At 39.8% G+C, this 17,526-nt stretch overlaps 1 protein-coding gene across 2 annotated transcripts in view; it reads right to left on the bottom strand.

Annotated features, from left to right (window-relative positions):
- The window catches only part of LOC126100292 (fas-associated death domain protein), a 57,385-nt gene that overhangs the window by 23,962 nt on the left and 15,897 nt on the right, over positions 1 to 17,526 (bottom strand). For both annotated transcript variants that reach the window (XR_007522146.1, XM_049910899.1), the window contains exons 3-4: positions 762 to 892; positions 546 to 669 (exon numbers count right to left, since the gene is read on the bottom strand). Coding sequence is in view for 1 of the 2 variants with exons in the window: in XM_049910899.1 (XP_049766856.1) it covers positions 547 to 669; positions 762 to 892 (254 nt within the window). In the remaining variant the exon portion in view is untranslated. The remainder of the gene's footprint in view (positions 1 to 545; positions 670 to 761; positions 893 to 17,526) is intronic.

Genomic DNA, 17,526 nt, shown 5'->3' on the forward strand with positions numbered 1-17,526 from the left:
CAGTACCTCCTGACACTGTGCCTGTTGGCATTCTACTCCCCAGACAGTGTTCCTCTCTACCCCCTTCCCTGCCACCTAAAGACTGCTGCTTCCATCCCATGTGATAGTTGTATTCTGACCCAGGCTGCTGGAGTTGGCAGTCTTATGCATGAGGTGTGTTTGCTTATGTTTCTGTTTTGCTGATGAAGGCTGTGGCCAAAAGCTTTTAATTGTACCTGCCTGCAACTTCATGTACTCCTTTATGATAAGTAGCAATTTATCTTTTCCTACAGTGTTAAATTAGGTTTCACATCTACAGCAGGGATATGTTTACTTCAATGCTATAATTATATTAAATTTGCTTTCTTCACTCTGAAGTATACAATGAAAACTGGTGGTCATCATATTAATGGGTGCTATAATGATACTTGATTTGTTTACTTTATATAGAAATAGACATTGTACATCATGAAATAGGATAAGATAAAATCACAGTCTTGAAAATTAAATCCAAAGCAAACTGATATTAATGTGTAAGTGAAAAAAAGAAAAATAATGTTTCATACCTCAGTACGGCCTCAGTATTGCCTCAACCTGGTCCCTCAGATCTTTTCTGCGGGCTTTCTCTAATGCTTTCAGTAATTTTTTCTCCATGCCATCAGGATTATTTTCTTGGAATATGGCCAAACACTAGAATAAAGAAAACTCAGTTATATAATTGGTTTTGCTACCTGAAGCTCGTTACAGCTACAGAAAAAAAGAGAGAACCAAGAACTACATACGGCATACACCCTTTCCTTAAGACTATTGGGGTATCTTGCTTCAATCTCGTTCATTTTGCCTTCTCTCAGGCCCAACTGGCGGGCTAGATCTTTCCACTTTCTTCCAATTTCTTCACTCACTAACTCCAACACTGTAAATGAAAACATTTCATGTATTAGTATTAGTGTTATGGCATGAAGTCAGTGCCGGCACACCAGTCGGGAATGACAGGGAAGAGAAGGCTTTGAGAAGAGATCAGCCAATTGCACACCGACCTACCAACCGACCTCCCTTCAAGATGACAAACCGACAGCAGTGGCCCATATGTGAAGGACAATAGCACCACACCCGACTGGTGACAGCCCACTTCAATAGCAGCTTCAAGATTAGAGACTCCAATAGTAGCGTCAACGTTAGTGACTTATTTAGCACTCTCTATGTAGCACAGACTTGTGGTTGTCTATTCTGAAGAAGACTGATTATTTTGTATGTCACCCTTTGCTTGCAACACACATCAAAGTTAAGTATTGTAACTGTCTTGTTTGTAATAAAACTCATTAATACGAGTTGCTTGATTGTTTGTCTAGTGAACCGAGTAAGCAGGATTCCTAGACACAACAATTAGTATTAGTATTAGTAGAAGAAGAAGAAGTTGTAATCTTAGAAGAGTGGTGTAAATATGTCTTTGCCATCAAAATATAGGATGTATAAAATTGAATTATTTAGGAATAAAGGAGATAACTGGCCAAAAGGCAGAAGCACTGCGTCACTGATAGATACACAAATGAAAGGTACAGAGCTTGGCTACCTTTCAGAATGTGCACTTCCTTTTTCAGGGGGGGGGGGGGGGGGAGGGAGGGGGAGGAGGGGCTGGAGCAAGTGGGATTTCAAAAGAATTAAGTGGGAAACTGATCATTGCCCACAGATTAATTGACACTCGGTAAGGGAGAACAAGAATCAAACCAGAGCTTCATAAACAAGGCACCTGGTTTCTTTTAAAAAACAATTTTTTTCAAATGAAGCTCTTTGAGGACATCTTATATTTTACTAAGTTAATATATGTATTGTTATACATGTAAACCCCACTGAAGGCAGATTAAATAATTTAAACATTTGTGAACACCTTCTTGTACACCCATATCAAACAGGTACAACATATATACATAGAGATAGAAGTGTCTTCACGAAAATAGTAAAAAGAAAACCAAGCAATTATTAAATGGCCTCTTCCAGGAAAATCATGAAAATAAATCTGTCTTAAGAAGTTGATAACATTTTAACAAAAATGTTACAAGCATTTTCTCCTGATACAGCTATTGTGCAAATCATCATTACTTTCACATGGTATTTTTTCCAGAAAGATTGAATAATTTCATTGTTTGGCCCCTTTTTAAAAAGAATATTAGAACAGAAATCAAGAATATTGAAATTTCCTTTCAAAAAGTAACGTACTTTTTAGTAGTACAGAATAACTACAAATATTAAGTTTTTAAGTCTATCAAAATATGAATTCCAGACGCTCACTTACAACACTGCCATCCATAATTTCACTGAGCATGTATCAAAATGTTTAAATGAGGAAATTTCACCCACAGATTTTTTTTTTATAATCTAAAATTATACAGTCATTTTTGAGAATTAAAACATCCTTCTGGACAAACATCAATTTTATAGCTTCCAGGGTACGAGTAACTAGCTCAATCATTTTTCACTGGTAGGAAGCAGAGAGTTACGCATAACAGCCAAGGTGATATTCAAGCGAAATCATTTTCTCCTGAGTACAGATCAATAATGGTGTTTCACATGGTTCAAAATTGGGTCTATTCCTATTCCTGCTGTATGTAGATGACATCCCAACTTATACTGATAAACCAGAAAGAGTTCTGCCTATCAAGTGCAGTACAGATGCAATTTAAGAAATGATTTTTCAAATTTTCTGACAAAATAGTTTTCCACAAATGGCCTAACCTGTCATTCTAAAAAAATTTAAACTTGATTAATAAAAAAAACAGAGAATAGTTACAATGTTGGTTTTAATATATATAAAACCTACTTCCATTTGAACCTGCTTGCTGCCTTCACCTCCTGATCTCCCTCTGCAATTTTTACCTCCCACACTTCTCCCCAATACTAAACTGGTGATTGCTTAATGTCTCAGAATGCGTCCTTTCAACATGTAATGGGACACACTCCTCTAACATTACCTTTCTTTATAGAAACAGCCGATACCAGGAATATTTTTGAATCTTGTGTAGGTGAATATTATCTCAGCTGTGACTCTTCAAGTTTTCCCGGTGGATTCGTGCACAACATGATCCGGTGGCAAATGCGTATGATTATTAATCATGCAATCTGTTGCTAATTATTAACTTTACTTCTGGATTCATTTCCAAATTAATTATATAACTTGGTGAAGATTCTTCTTTTGTCAAAAAAGTTTGTAAACTCTTTTCATTTTGTAAACTCTTTGGAATGTCTTAGTACTGCAGAATGAGTTAGTAGTAGTGGGCCTGCCTCTGATGGAAACAGACGTGTTTTTAATTTTGGCAATAATAATGTAATTTTGGTTTTATGAAAATAGAGATTGCGAAGTCAGTGTGATATACAAGAATGGGATACAATTAAAAAAAAGTCATAGAAACAGAAAGTACTTCATCAATTATTATGTCAACTGGAACACACAAAGTCAAAACTGTAGCTTCAAGAATCTACCCCCAGATGTACTGCAGCCAACAATGAGAAAATGAAGATAAGTAATTTTTTTTTTGTACATCTTACACTTCTCAAAGCTTTTCAAACTAATTAAGAGACTGAAAATTTACTGGTGATGTGTGGGAGGGTAAGATTACAAACCGATACCTTCTTTTCGTCAGGTTGTGCCCCAAATTTCTTTCTCCCCTACTTTAATTCACTACCTCCTCATCAGTTCCATGCTCTACCCACCTAATCTTCAGCATTCTTCTGGAGGACCACATTTCAAAAGTTTATGTTCTCTTCATGTCTGAACTGCTTATTGCCCACATTTCACTTCCATGCAAGGCTACACTACACGCAAATACCCGCATAAAATAATTCCTTATGCTTAAATTTGTATTTAATGTTAACAAACTTCTCTTCTACAGAAATGCTTTTCTTTCAATTGCCAGTCTACAGTTTAAGCTCACCAGGCAAAAAATTGGGCACCCCAATTTGAACACACAGATAAATCATTAACTTTTACAGATGGTGCAGCGACAGTCATGTGCTCAACCGCATGCACACTGTCTCTTTGTTAGCATAAGGAAGTAGCAATCAATGAGACATTTATGTTTCAAGTAGACACTGTACGAAAATGTGGCTGAATATAAGGATGTGACAAAGTGCCAAAAAAGGGCAATCATGTTTGGTCACGCCTATGGCCATACGGTGTGGGAAGTTGCTGGATTTGTAGGTTTTCATGGTCAACTGTTCAATGTATCTACAAACAGTGGTTCAATACACATGGCCACAAAACAGGATGTCAGAACTGTGGCTGGAAAAAGACTGGAGACATGTTTCACAGCTTGTGAATCAAACTGCTTCCAAACCTGACAGATATTGCTTCAGGCAGTGAATGAAGGTTGATCCCAACCTGCAACCAAAATAACATTGCGATGGGAACTGCATGCAATCAACATATGGAGTCGGTGACCTCAAGAGAGGCCATTGCTCACATTGGCACATAAAGTTGTGTGACTTCAATGTGCTAAAAACCACAGAGAGTGGAAAGCAGCTGACTGGCAGAACGTAATGTGGTCTGGTGAATTACGTTTTTACCTTTATTCAAATGACGGATGTCGCTGAGCGCACCAAAGGTCAAATGAAGCAATTTCAAAGAGAGTATTCAAGTCAACATTGTCAAAAGCAGTCTGTAAGTCTACAAATACTGTAAATGTAACTTTGTCTTTCCTTAACCTGTTTTCTAAGAGAAGTCTTGGGGTTAGTACTGTCTTGCTCGTTCCTACATTTCTCCAGAACCTGGCCTGATCTCCCCCACTGTCAGATTAAACCAGTTTTTCCATTCTTCTGTTGCAACTTTTCACACTCAATAAAGAATTTTTTTGCATGCTACACGGGGCAAGAGTAACACACACTAGGCATTCGAACTTCGTTCTTTACAATGACATTCAGATTTATATGAACCAAAGCACCAAGGTGCAAAGTGCTCCTGACATTAGGCTTTTGTCTTGGTGAAGCAGGACTCATGCCACCATCTGGCCAAGACTTATTTTGGGTGTTTTTCAATGCAGCAATTAGAAATTCCTAACACTGTCACTACCCAATCTAACACACTTAGTGTGCCATGACCAAAGACCATTCTGTTGAAAGGATATGTTAAACTCTAACTTTCCTTAAGGAAAGACTTTTTCAGTTTACTGTTATAAAAAAAACTGAATTCCACCTGAACAGGCCATGAAGTACCAACTGGCTGCCATGTCATACTCAGCCCACAGGCATCACTGGATGCGGATATGGAGCGGCATGTGGTCAGCACACAGCTATGGCAAATTGAAAATACCACCAGGATTCTAATTTGCGTTGTTATACTTCATGACCCCCCCCCCCCCCCCCCCCCCCCCCCAATGAACCAAGGACCTTGCCGTTGGTGGGGAGGCTTGCATGCCTCAGCGATACAGATAGCCGTACCGTAGGTACAACCACAACGGAGGGGTATCTGTTGAGAGGCCAGACAAACGTGTGGTTCCTGAAGAGGGGCAGCAGCCTTTTCAGTAGTTGCAAGGGCAACAGTCTGGATGATTGACTGATATGGCCTTTTAACAATAACCAAAACGGCCTTGCTGTGCTGGTACTGCGAACGGCTGAAAGCAAGGGGAAACTACGGCCGTAATTTTGCAGCTTTACTGTATGATTAAATGATGATGGCGTCCTCTTGGGTAAAATATTCCGGAGGTAAAATAGTCCCCCATTCGGATCTCCGGGCGGGGACTACTCAAGAGGATGTCGTTATCAGGAGAAAGAAAACTGGCGTTCTATGGATCGAAGCGTGGAATGTCAGATCCCTTAATCGGGCAGGTAGGTTAGAAAATTTAAAAAGGGAAATGGATAGGTTAAAGTTAGATATAGTGGGAATTAGTGAAGTTCGGTGGGGGGAGGAACAAGACTTCTGGTCAGTGACTACAGGGTTATAAACACAAAGTCAAATAGGGGTAAAGCAGGAGTAGGTTTAATAATGAATAGGAAAATAGGAATGCGGGTAAGCTACCACAAACAGAATAGTGAACGCATTATTGTGGCCAAGATAGATATGAAGCCCACACCTACTACAGTAGTACAAGTTTATATGCCAACTAGCTCTGTAGATGACGAAGAAATTGAAGAAATGTATGATGAAATAAAAGAAATTATTCAGATAGTGAAGGGAGACGAAAATTTAATAGTCATGGGTGACTGGAATTCGAGTGTAGGAAAAGGGAGAGAAGAAAATGTAGTAGGTGAATATGGATTGGGGGTAAGAAATGAAAGAGGAAGCCGCCTGGTAGAATTTTGCACAGAGCAAAACTTAATGATAGCTAACACTTGGTTCAAGAATCATGATAGAAGGTTGTATACATGAAAGAACCCTGGAGATACTAAAAGGTATCAGATAGATTATATAATGGTAAGACAGAGATTTAGGAACCAGGTTTTAAATTGTAAGACATTTCCAGGGACAGATGTGGACTACAATCTATTGGTTATGACTTGTAGATTAAAACTGAAGAAACTGCAAAAAGGTGGGAATTTAAGGAGATGGGACCTGGATAAACTGAAAGAACCAGAGGTTGTACAGAGTTTCAGGGAGAGCATAAGGGAACAATTGACAGGAATGGGGGAAAGAAATACAGTAGAAGAAGAATGGGTAGCTTTGAGGGATGAAGTAGTGAAGGCAGCAGAGGATCAAGTAGGTAAAAAGACGAGGGCTAGTAGAAATCCTTGGGTAACAGAAGAAACATTGAATTTAATTGATGAAAGGAGAAAATATAAAAATGCAGTAAATGAAACAGGCAAAAAGGAATACAAACGTCTCAAAAATGAGATCGACAGGAAGTGCAAAATGGCCAAGCAGGGATGGCTAGAGGACAAATGTAAGGATGTAGAGGCTTATCTCACTAGGGGTAAGATAGATACAGGAAAATTAAAGAGACCTTTGGAGATAAGAGAAACACTTGTATGAACATCAAGAGCTCAGATAGAAACCCAGTTCTAAGCAAAGAAGGGAAAGCAGAAAGGTGGAAGGAGTATATAGAGGGTCTATACAAGGGTGATGTACTTGAGGACAATATTATGGAAATGGAAGAGGATGTAGATGAAGATGAAATGGGAGATATGATACTGCGTGAAGAGTTTGACAGAGCACTGAAAGACCTGAGTCGAAACAAGGCCCCGGGAGTAGACAACATTCCATTAGAACTACTGACAGCCTTGGGAGAGCCAGTCCTGACAAAACTCTACCATCTGGTGAGCAAGATATATGAGACAGGCGAAATACCCTCAGACTTCAAGAAGAATATAATAATTCAAATCCCAAAGAAAGCAGGTGTTGACAGATGTGAAAATTACCGAACAATCAGTTTAATAAGCCACAGCTGCAAAATACGAACACGAATTCTTTACAGACGAATGGAAAAACTAGTAGAAGCCGACCTCGAGGAAGATCAGTTTGGATTCCGTACTAATACTCGAACACGTGAGGCAATACTGACCTTACGACTTATCTTAGAAGAAAGATTAAGGACAGGCAAACCTACGTCTCTAGCATTTGTAGACTTAGAGAAAGCTTTTGACAATGTTGACTGGAATACTCTCTTTCAAATTCTAAAGGTGGCAGGGGTAAAATATAGGGAGCCAAAGGCTATTTACAATTTGTACAGAAACCAGATGGCAGTTATAAGAGTCGAGGGACATGAAAGGGAAGCAGTGGTTGGGAAGGGAGTAAGACAGGGTTGTAGCCTCTCCCCAATGTTATTCAATCTGTATATTGAGCAAGCAGTAAAGGAAACAAAAGAAAAAATCGGAGTAGGTACTAAAATCCATGGAGAAGAAATAAAAACTTTGAGGTTCGCCGATGACATTGTAATTCTGTCAGAGACAGCAAAGGACTTGGAAGAGCAGTTGAACGGAATGGATGGTGTCTTGAAGGGAGGATATAAGATGAACATCAACAAAAGCAAAACAAGGATAATGGAATGTAGTCAAATTAAGTTGGGTGATGTTGAGGGTATTAGATTAGGGAATGAGACACTTAAAGTAGTAAAGGAGTTTTGCTATTTGGGGAGCAAAATAACTGATGATGGTCGAAGTAGAAAGGATATAAAATGTAGACTGGCAATGGCAAGGAAAGCATTTCTGAAGAAGAGAAATTTGTTAACATCGAGTATAGATTTAAGTGTCAGGAAGTCATTTCTGAAAGTATTTGTATGGAGTGTAGCCATGTATGGAAGTGAAACATGGACGGTTAATAGTTTGGACAAGAAGAGAATAGAAGCTTTCGAAATGTGGTGCTACAGAAGAATGCTGAAGATTAGATGGGTAGATCACATAACTAATGAGGAAGTATTGAACAGGATTGGGGAGAAGAGAAGTTTGTGGCACAACTTGACCAGAAGAAGTGATCGGTTGGTAGGACATGTTCTGAGGCATCAAGGGATCACCAATTTAGTATTGGAGGGCAGCGTGGAGGGTAAAAATCGTAGGGGGAGACCAAGAGATGAATACACTAAGCAGATTCAGAAGGATGTCGGTTGCAGTAAGTACTGGGAGATGAAGAAGCTTGCACAAGATAGAGTAGCACGGAGAGCTGCATCAAACCAGTCTCGGGACTGAAGACCACAACAACAACAACAACATACTTCATGAGAAACACTTTTACCATTGAAACACAGTGCTTTACATGCTACTGTTATGGCCATACAGCTAGGCAGGCTTAAGACGTAACATGTAAGCTAGTATTCTATGATTGTTTTTGGGTATCTTCCTGCTGGTGTTGGTTTATAATGCTTGGTTGTGTACTTGGAGCAAAGGTTCCACAATGGGATGCAGGATGTTTCTGAGCAGGAGGCGATTCAGCCATCACTTACAACTTCTGGGTTAATAGGCTATGATTGATGTATAAAACTTTCTCCTAACACTTCCTCTCCAACTGCGGGAGACATCTTCAGAGGTAAAGTGGTGAACTGCCAGTTTGCTACTTTATCTGTGTAGACGTCTCCCGGAGTTGGAGAGGAAACGTTACGAGAATGTTTTATACATTGACCTTGGCTTATTAGCCTGGATGTTTCAAGCGATGTCATTATCGGCCATGTAGGGTGAGTGAAGTATACTTTATGTTTTTACTGCACTTATTATGGTAAGTCAGTTGGTCTTTTGCCAGAGGTTAAATTGTAGACTATTCACACGTTAAGTATGTGCAGGTAAAATCAGACAGTTATGTGGATGTATAAATATAATGTTAACTTTCACTGATTACTATGTGCTTTGGGATTCCCGTTAGTGGACATCCTGATGGAGGCAGATGTACTGGAATGGGCAGAACAGCAGAGTAGTTCAGAAACATACCATGGAGGGCACGCACATTGTCTCATACAGGCAGACCCACTGATGGAAATGTTTACTTGTGAGCAGCATAATTGTAGCAGACCAGTGTTTCTGCAGAGTTCAATTGCCGCAGACCTAGCCTTTCGCTTGTGTCAAGAGTTGTCATGTGCTCAGCGGCTAGCCGGCAGTACCAGCCGTGGGCCGAGAATATTGTTGTGCGCAATCTGTTTGGGTTTGGATACTCCCCTTCCCATAATTCAACAAGCAGGTGCGTTTGTTCCACTCATAGGGTTCTGTTCCCCGGTTCTTACCGAGTCACCATAAATCTGTGTAGTATCCACACCAACCATGTCGAGTAGCGGTGCTGTCACACTTACTGCAGATACTAAATACTGCCTATCACAAGCAAGGGGTGTGGCTCATGGTATAGAAGTGTTTAGATTGAGGATGGCTCTGAGCACTATGGGACTTAACTTCTAAGGTCATCAGTCCCCTAGAACATAGAACTACTTAAACCTAACTAACCTAAGGACATCACACACATCCATGCCCGAGGCAGGATTCGAACCTGCGACCGTAGCGGCCGCGCGGTTCCAGACTGTAGCGCCTTTAACCGCTTGGCCACCGCGGCCGGCAAGTGTTTAGATTGTTAAACACATATAGCAAGCTAACTTTTATCTAGAAGTATTATGATAGTGTTACAATTAAGTGTCCGTCACATAATTTTATTTTATTTTGCTGTATTTATTGAATAGTGTTCCCATGATATAAGAGACTGAGAATTTTAGGAAACGTGTGGTTGTTTGGGCCACTTAGAACAGGCAAGATATTTGGTTTTGAGCAAGGAATATGGCTCATTATGTAAGCACATAAAATAGCAATAAGTAACAGCATAGTAGTTTGTTTAGGTCTAAGTCTCTTTGTTGTCATTCTGCTTTACTCTTTTCTGTTGTTGTTCGATTGGTGAAGGATTACCCATATCTTTTGCAATACCAACGGGTACTGCCCTGAATGAAACATTACGGATTTTAGCTTCTGAGGAAGCTCAGTTGCAGGCAAACAATGCATGCATGTTTAAGGAAATAAAGGCCGAACAACAGTACAATTTGGTGTATAGAAGAAAAGAAAAAAAGGAAGAGAATATTTTATGGGTGGTTGGCTGAAAACGAGTGTTTTACTGGGGGGTAGGAAATATAAGGAGTTTGGAGGGATTATAAATGAAGAAGAAAGTAGAGGGTAAGGAGAAAGAAGTTAGCAGTTCAAGTTTAGTCAATGCGCACAGTAGTAATGTTGTGGAAATTAAGGGGTGTAATATAGGGCTGCTCTGAGATCTTCTGAAAATGTGGAACCTGGAATAGCTGCAGTACCATGTGAAGTATGTACAGGGCAGCATACTTTCCAATGATTTTTGTGTTGTGCACAGTGGAACTGCAGACAGTAATGTTGCTGTAGATACTGCAGAGGGTGCACAAGAAGTTATTGATGAAGTTGATAGTGTTGCAGATGTTATGAGTAATGAAGTGGTAGAGAGACATTTATTTCCAATGCAGACGGTGAGCTGTTTGCAACGCAGCCTTGGTTCATTGTGCACAGTGAATATTAATATAGGTGAAGAATACTGCACAAATGCAGCCATGGTTCATTGTGCACAGCAAGTATAATATAGGTGAAGAATACTGCACAAGTTTGGGGCTTTCAGTTCATGCATCACACCAAAATTAACCTTGTGTGATGCACAGTGGAATCTGAGAGAACATTTTCCAGCTAGGGCAAACTGTCACCATTGAGATACTGTCACAACGTTTGTCTATCCTAAGGGAATAAGAGCTAAAATATTGGGAACATCAGTAGGACTTAATTTGTACGGTATAGTGCTGCAAGGCACCAGTAAGTGGCTTTGGGTGAGACACGGAAGGAGAAAGCCTAGACCCCAAGGAGAATTCAGTTTGTTATTACCACTACAGAAAGGGAAATACATGAAACTACTTGTCAACATATGATGTATGGTAGTTCTGTATGTAGTTTATGTGTGACCATGATATTAGGGGGATTTTTATGGGAAGGCATAAGGGAAACTGTGGCCATAGATGCAAATTTATGAATGGTGCACCAAAGTAGTGAGTAAAGATATCATTAGACAGATGAATAGAAATTCTGAACATAAGAAATCAGTGGAGTTGGACCATTTACTGTTAACAGTGATTTGTCAGGGATAATGTGCTTCAAGGGTTTGTAAAGATGGGAAGGCTTTTCCAGTTTTATGTCAGTCTGTTCTATATACATTGTGATCAATGGTAGGAATATGTGTAATTAGTATTAAGGATACGTTACAGAAGACATTGCAGATTCTTTTCTTGTACTAAAGTATGCTGACGGGATTACTATCATAGTGCTCTAAACGAGTTTTGTGTAATAATTTATAAGGGATGAAATCAGTTTATGGCATGTTGACAAGTTGCCAGTGGTGTGTGAATAAGTAGGAGTCAGTGTAACATTTGTATTCTATTTTGTGTAGGAACCTATTAAGCCAATTTACAATTAAGGGATATCCAACAGAAGGGAAGAGTTTGATAACATTACATTGTTAGTCAATAAGTAGTCACTTAACGGTTTCAGAGCATTTGTAAATGAAAGCCAGTGGGCTAAAGTATGCCGCTGACGTATCTTGTGGTTAAGACTGACTGCACTTAAGAAAATGTATTGTACACCATAACCAGTGTGGAAATGTGTGCTGTGTTTTGCAGAATGACAATGAGCTAAGTTTCAGGCTCCGAAACCACCAGAGGGAGGAGGTAATGTAGCACCACCACCATTTTTCAGCACTAGAGTAAAACAGCAACAATGCCACAGCTGTTGCAAACTGGCTGTGGATGCCAATAAGTGCACAGTGGACCAAAACACTGTAGCATCAGATACAGCTATACCAACAGGGGCCAGAACTGGCAGTACTGATGACACAGCAGAAATGCATGCTGACCATAGAAACAGCATGGCATTTGCCATATGTTCTGGTCACAGCCCCGTTTTGGTGCACCATCAGAAGTGGTGCCTTGGTACAACAAGTGAGCACTGAAACTATACATACCCATCATTTTTAGCCAAATGCATCAACGTTTGGCAGCAACTGCTACAAGAAATGGTTCATAGCAGGTGATGGAGCAACACAGTTTTGCAAGCATCACCAAAAAGCCGACTTTTGGTTCTAAGCCCACTCCTGTCGACTTGGTGCTTCCAGCTGGTGCGTCATCTTCTGGCTAACTTTATCTGCAGCTGGGGTTTTGCCTCAGAGGATAGCCATTTGAAACAAGGGCAGTGCAGCCACCCATCTGCCCCTACTTGTGCAGGCAAATTTACACTTTATGCCTCTGCTCCTAGTGCTGCACACTGTTGTCGGGGGTTGCCTTCTTATGCAAGAATCACCGTGGGTTTTCACAACTGCCCTGAGTTGCGCCAAGGTGGTGTGAGTGTTGCTGCAGATGTTAGGTGTCAGCACTCCGGCCCAGCTGTTGGCCGGTTATCAGTGGCATCAGCCCTGCCAACTTTGCCACTGTTGTCACACTCCAAAGGGGTGTCGCTACTGCGGGATGACACTATGAGTACCATAGCTTGTTTTCTAATAAAATGTGTGAATATTAATGAAGTTTTGTTGAGCCATCACTGGATAACATCCTGGTGACAACCTACAGCTCAGCTGAACCATGCCACTGCAGAGGGACCCGCCCCAGGCCTCTACGATGAGGTAGGTCTAATAATGAATAAAAAAGTAGGAATGTGGGTAAGCTACTGTGAACAGCATAGTGACCACATTACCGTAGCCAAGATAGATACAATGCCAACAACCACCATAGTACTACAAGTCAATATGCCTACTTAAGCATTCGTCCACTTGATTTAATTAGATTACATTCCATTATTGCTGTATTTTTTTATATATATAATACTCTTATAATGTGACAGAATAGGACAACATATTCAGAATACATCAATACTGTGCCAACAGTAAATTACGATACCCAATCTGTATGTTTATTATAATCAATTATATGTTTTACACATCAATGTCTCTGCACAAAATCAGATTATGCAGAATAGTTACCTGATTTACATTGTAATTTCAATTCATTTTCTATTTCATTTTCTATTCATTAAAGGTAAGAATCTTAATTGGAATGTAAACAGAACCAAACATTCTGACTTCTCAAAATTTTAGGCAGAAAAGCAGCAATTATATTTAAAGTATTTAACATAATATTGCCAACAACATTCTAGTAATGTCTGAATCTGCGTAGTATTAAAGTAATTTATGTTTTCATGTGAAGCATTGTTTACTCATTAGGAATATAAAATTTTCACAAGTTAATGTAATTGTTAATCAGTAAAACTATTATTTTACAATAAACAGTGAAAATCTAATTATGGTGTGTTCACATTTATTTGTAACTAGTATTCTGAACAAATGCTTGATAATACAAATTGGATCACAGGCACGTTTTACAGAAAAAAATTATTTATATTTTGACATGTTATACCACGCACATGTCGGGGAAGCAAATCATCAATTAATTATTGAAACACCTGGCCTGTTCACTCTCTTTTCAAAACACTGCCCATTCTATTCAACTGATCTTCCAAGTTCTTCGAAATCTATGACAAAATTACAATGTCAATGACAAACAACCAAGTTTTTCTTTTTCTTGAACTGAAATTCCCTTTGCAGTGTTTTCCCTGGTTCCTTTACTGCTTGCTCAACATACAGATTTAAGAACATCAGAGGTAGTCTACAACCCTGTCTCAGTCCTTTGTCAACTACTGTTTCCCTTTTATGTCCTTCAGCTCCTATAACAGCAGTCTGGTTTCTGTGCAACCTGTAAATATCTAAAAATCCTGTGGTTTTCCTTTCTTCAACATGTCCTCTAAGGTAAGTCACAAGTATTACCTCATATGTTCTTACATTTTTCTGGAATCCCAATTAATATTCTCTGAGATCAGTGTCTGAAAGTTTTTCCAGTCTTCTGTAAATAATAAACTGATGACTTATGAAAAGGATAATAGCTACTTACCATACATTGGAGATGCTGAGCCACAGATATGCACTCTCACCTTGGATTATCACTATCCACATCCACTACAACAACCTTCGAACCTCCCTTAAGTCCCCTCATAACTGACAAATCCTGGCTCTCAAAGCTACTACATTTACTTCACCCTCAAAAACTCCCTTCCACCACCACCGCACAGAATCCAGAGCTTAAACAGACCCAAAACACAGTCATGAACCTTTCCTACAAAAGCCTTACCCCCAAAGAAATATCAGACATTTCCATAGGCCTCACCTTTCGCCCCACTGCCAATTTCAATTCTGCAGGACTTGTTAATAACCTTCTATCCTTGTCCCGGTCCCAACAATGGAAACACTTTTTTGCCACCAACCCTATCAATCAGATTCAACCTAAGACCAAAGTTGAACTCTGCCTGCCTCAGTTCTCAGAATTCATCCAACCATGATCCATCCACACTGCCCCCAAATCACCCCCTGTTAACTTTCAAGAATTTCTTAACCTTGAACCTTGCCTCAACATCATTCCCCAAATCCCTCAACATGCTAACCTTATATCTGCAGAAAGACCTGCAATCTGCCACCTAAAAACTGATCCTACCTGCTGAACAAAGGCTCCAGCACTGTTGTTTTGAGCCACAAGGATTATCTGGCAGAAGGACTCTACCAGCTTTCAGATTCATCCACCTACAGACCCTATCACAGTGACTCCATTCCAGAAATCCAGCTCGATCTCCAGTCTCTCCTCAAATCCTTAGGCCCATCCCAGAACCTCTCCTCCTCAGAGTCCATTTCTCTCCCAGAACCTCTCCCCAGTGTCCATTTCTCTCCCAGAACCTCTCCCCGCAGTCCATTTCTCTCCTTATCCCAACCACTCCCCGTACTCCTACGTTCTACATGCTTCCTAAAGTCCATAATCCCAACCACCCAGGACACCCCATTTTGGTGGTTACTGTGCTTGCACTGACATAATCTCTGCTCTCATATCTACATCTACATGGATACTCTGCAAATCACATTTAAATGCCTGGCAGAGGGTTCATCGAACCACCCCCATAATTCTCTATTATTCCAATCTTGTATAGTGCGCGGAGAGAATTAACATCTATATCTTTCCATACGAGCTTTGATTTCCTTTATTTTATCCTGGTGATCATTCCTCCCTATGTAGGTCGGTGTCAACAAAATATTTTCGCATTTGGAGTAGAAAGTTGGTGATTGGAATTTTGTGAGAAGATTCCGTCGCAGTGAAAAACACCATTCTTTGAAGGATTTCCAGCACAAATCCTGTATCATTTCTGTGATACTCTCTCCCATATTTCGCGATAATACAAAACATGCTGCCTTTCTTTGGACTTTTTCGATGTACTCCGCCAGTCCTATCTTATAACACTACCTTGGGGAATGCCGGAAATCACTTCCGTTTTATTCGATGACTTTCCCTCAATTACTACGAACTGTGACCTCACTGACAGGAAATCACAAATCCAGTCACATAACTGAGATGATATTCCATAAGCACGCAATTTCACTACGAGCTGAAAGCGCGAAAGGTGAGGCCTATGGAAATGTCTGATATTTCTTTGGGAGTAAGGCTTTTGTAGGAAAGGTTCATGACTGTGTTTTGGGTCTGTTTAGGCTCTGGATTCTGTGCGGTGGTGGTGGAAGGGAGTTTTTGAGGGTGAAGTAAGTGTAGTAGCTTTGAGAGCCAGGATTTGTCAGTTATGAGGGAACTTAAGGGAGGTTCGAAGGTTGTTGTAGAGGATGTGGATAGTGATAATCCTAGGTGGGAGTGCATATCTGTGGCTCAGCTTGTGTGATACAGTGCCAAACACCTTCCGGAAATCCAGAAATACGGAACCCTTGCCAATAGCACTCAATAAATGATGTGAAAAAAGAGCTAGTTGTGTTTCACAGAACAATGTTTTCTAAACCCATGTTGACTGTGTGTCAATAGACCATTTTCTTCAAGGTAATTCATAATGTTTGAACACAATATGTTCTAAAATCCTGCTGCATATCAACGTTAACGATATGGGCCTGTAATTTAGTGGATTACTCCTACTATCTTTCCTGAATACTGGTGTGACCTGTGCAACTTTCCAGTCTTTGGGTACGGATCTTTTGTTGAGCGAACGGTTGTATATGATTGTTAAGTATGGAGCTAATGCATCAGCATACTCCGAAAGGAACCTAACTGGTATACAGTCTGGACCAGAAGACTTGTTTTTATTAAGTGATTTAAGTTGTTTCATTACTCTGAGGATGTTTACTTGTACGTTACTCATGTTGGCAGCTGTTCTCGATTCGAATTCTCGAGTATTTACTTCGTCTTCTTTTGTGAAGGCATTTCGGAAGGCTGTGTTTAGTAACTTTGCTTTGGCAGCACTGTCTTCGATAGTATCTCCATTGCTATTGCGCAGAGAAGGCATTGATTGTTTCTTGCTGCTAACGTATGTCACATACGACCAGAATCTCTTTGGATTTTCTGCCAGGTTTCGAGACAAAGTTTTGTTGTGGAAACTGTTATAAGCATCTCACATTGAGGTCCACGTTAAACTTCAAGCTTCTGTAAAAGATCCCCAAACTTGGGGATTTTGCATCTGTTTAAATTTGGCATGTTTCTGCAACAGTGTTCTAACCCATTTTGTGTACCAACGAGGATCAACTCCGTCGTTTGTTAATTTATTTGGTATAAATCTCTCAACTACTGCCGACACTATTTCTTTGAATTTAAGCCACATCTGGTCTACACTTATATTATTAATTTGGAATGAGTGGAGATTGTCTTTCAGAAAGGTGTCAAATGAATTTTTATCTACTTTTTTGAATAGGTATATTTTTTGCTTATTTTTCGAGGATTTGGGGATTACAATATTCAATCTCGCTATGACAACCCTGTGTTCACTAATCCCTGAATCAGTTTTAATACTCGTTATTAACTCAGGATTATTTGTTGGTAAGAAGTCAAGTGTGTTTTCACAACCGTTTACTATTCATATGGCCTCATGAACTAATTGCTCAAAATAATTTTCACAATTTCGGATGATATTTTATGCATCCTCCGGAATTGAACATGTATTTTTGCCAACATATCAAGGGTAAATTAAAGTCACCACCTACTATTATCGTATGAATCGGTTATGGGTTTGAAATCAAAATCAAGTTTTCTTTGA

The sequence above is a fragment of the Schistocerca cancellata genome, chromosome 9 (assembly GCF_023864275.1).
Source record: "Schistocerca cancellata isolate TAMUIC-IGC-003103 chromosome 9, iqSchCanc2.1, whole genome shotgun sequence".
Lineage (NCBI taxonomy): Eukaryota > Metazoa > Arthropoda > Insecta > Orthoptera > Acrididae > Schistocerca > Schistocerca cancellata.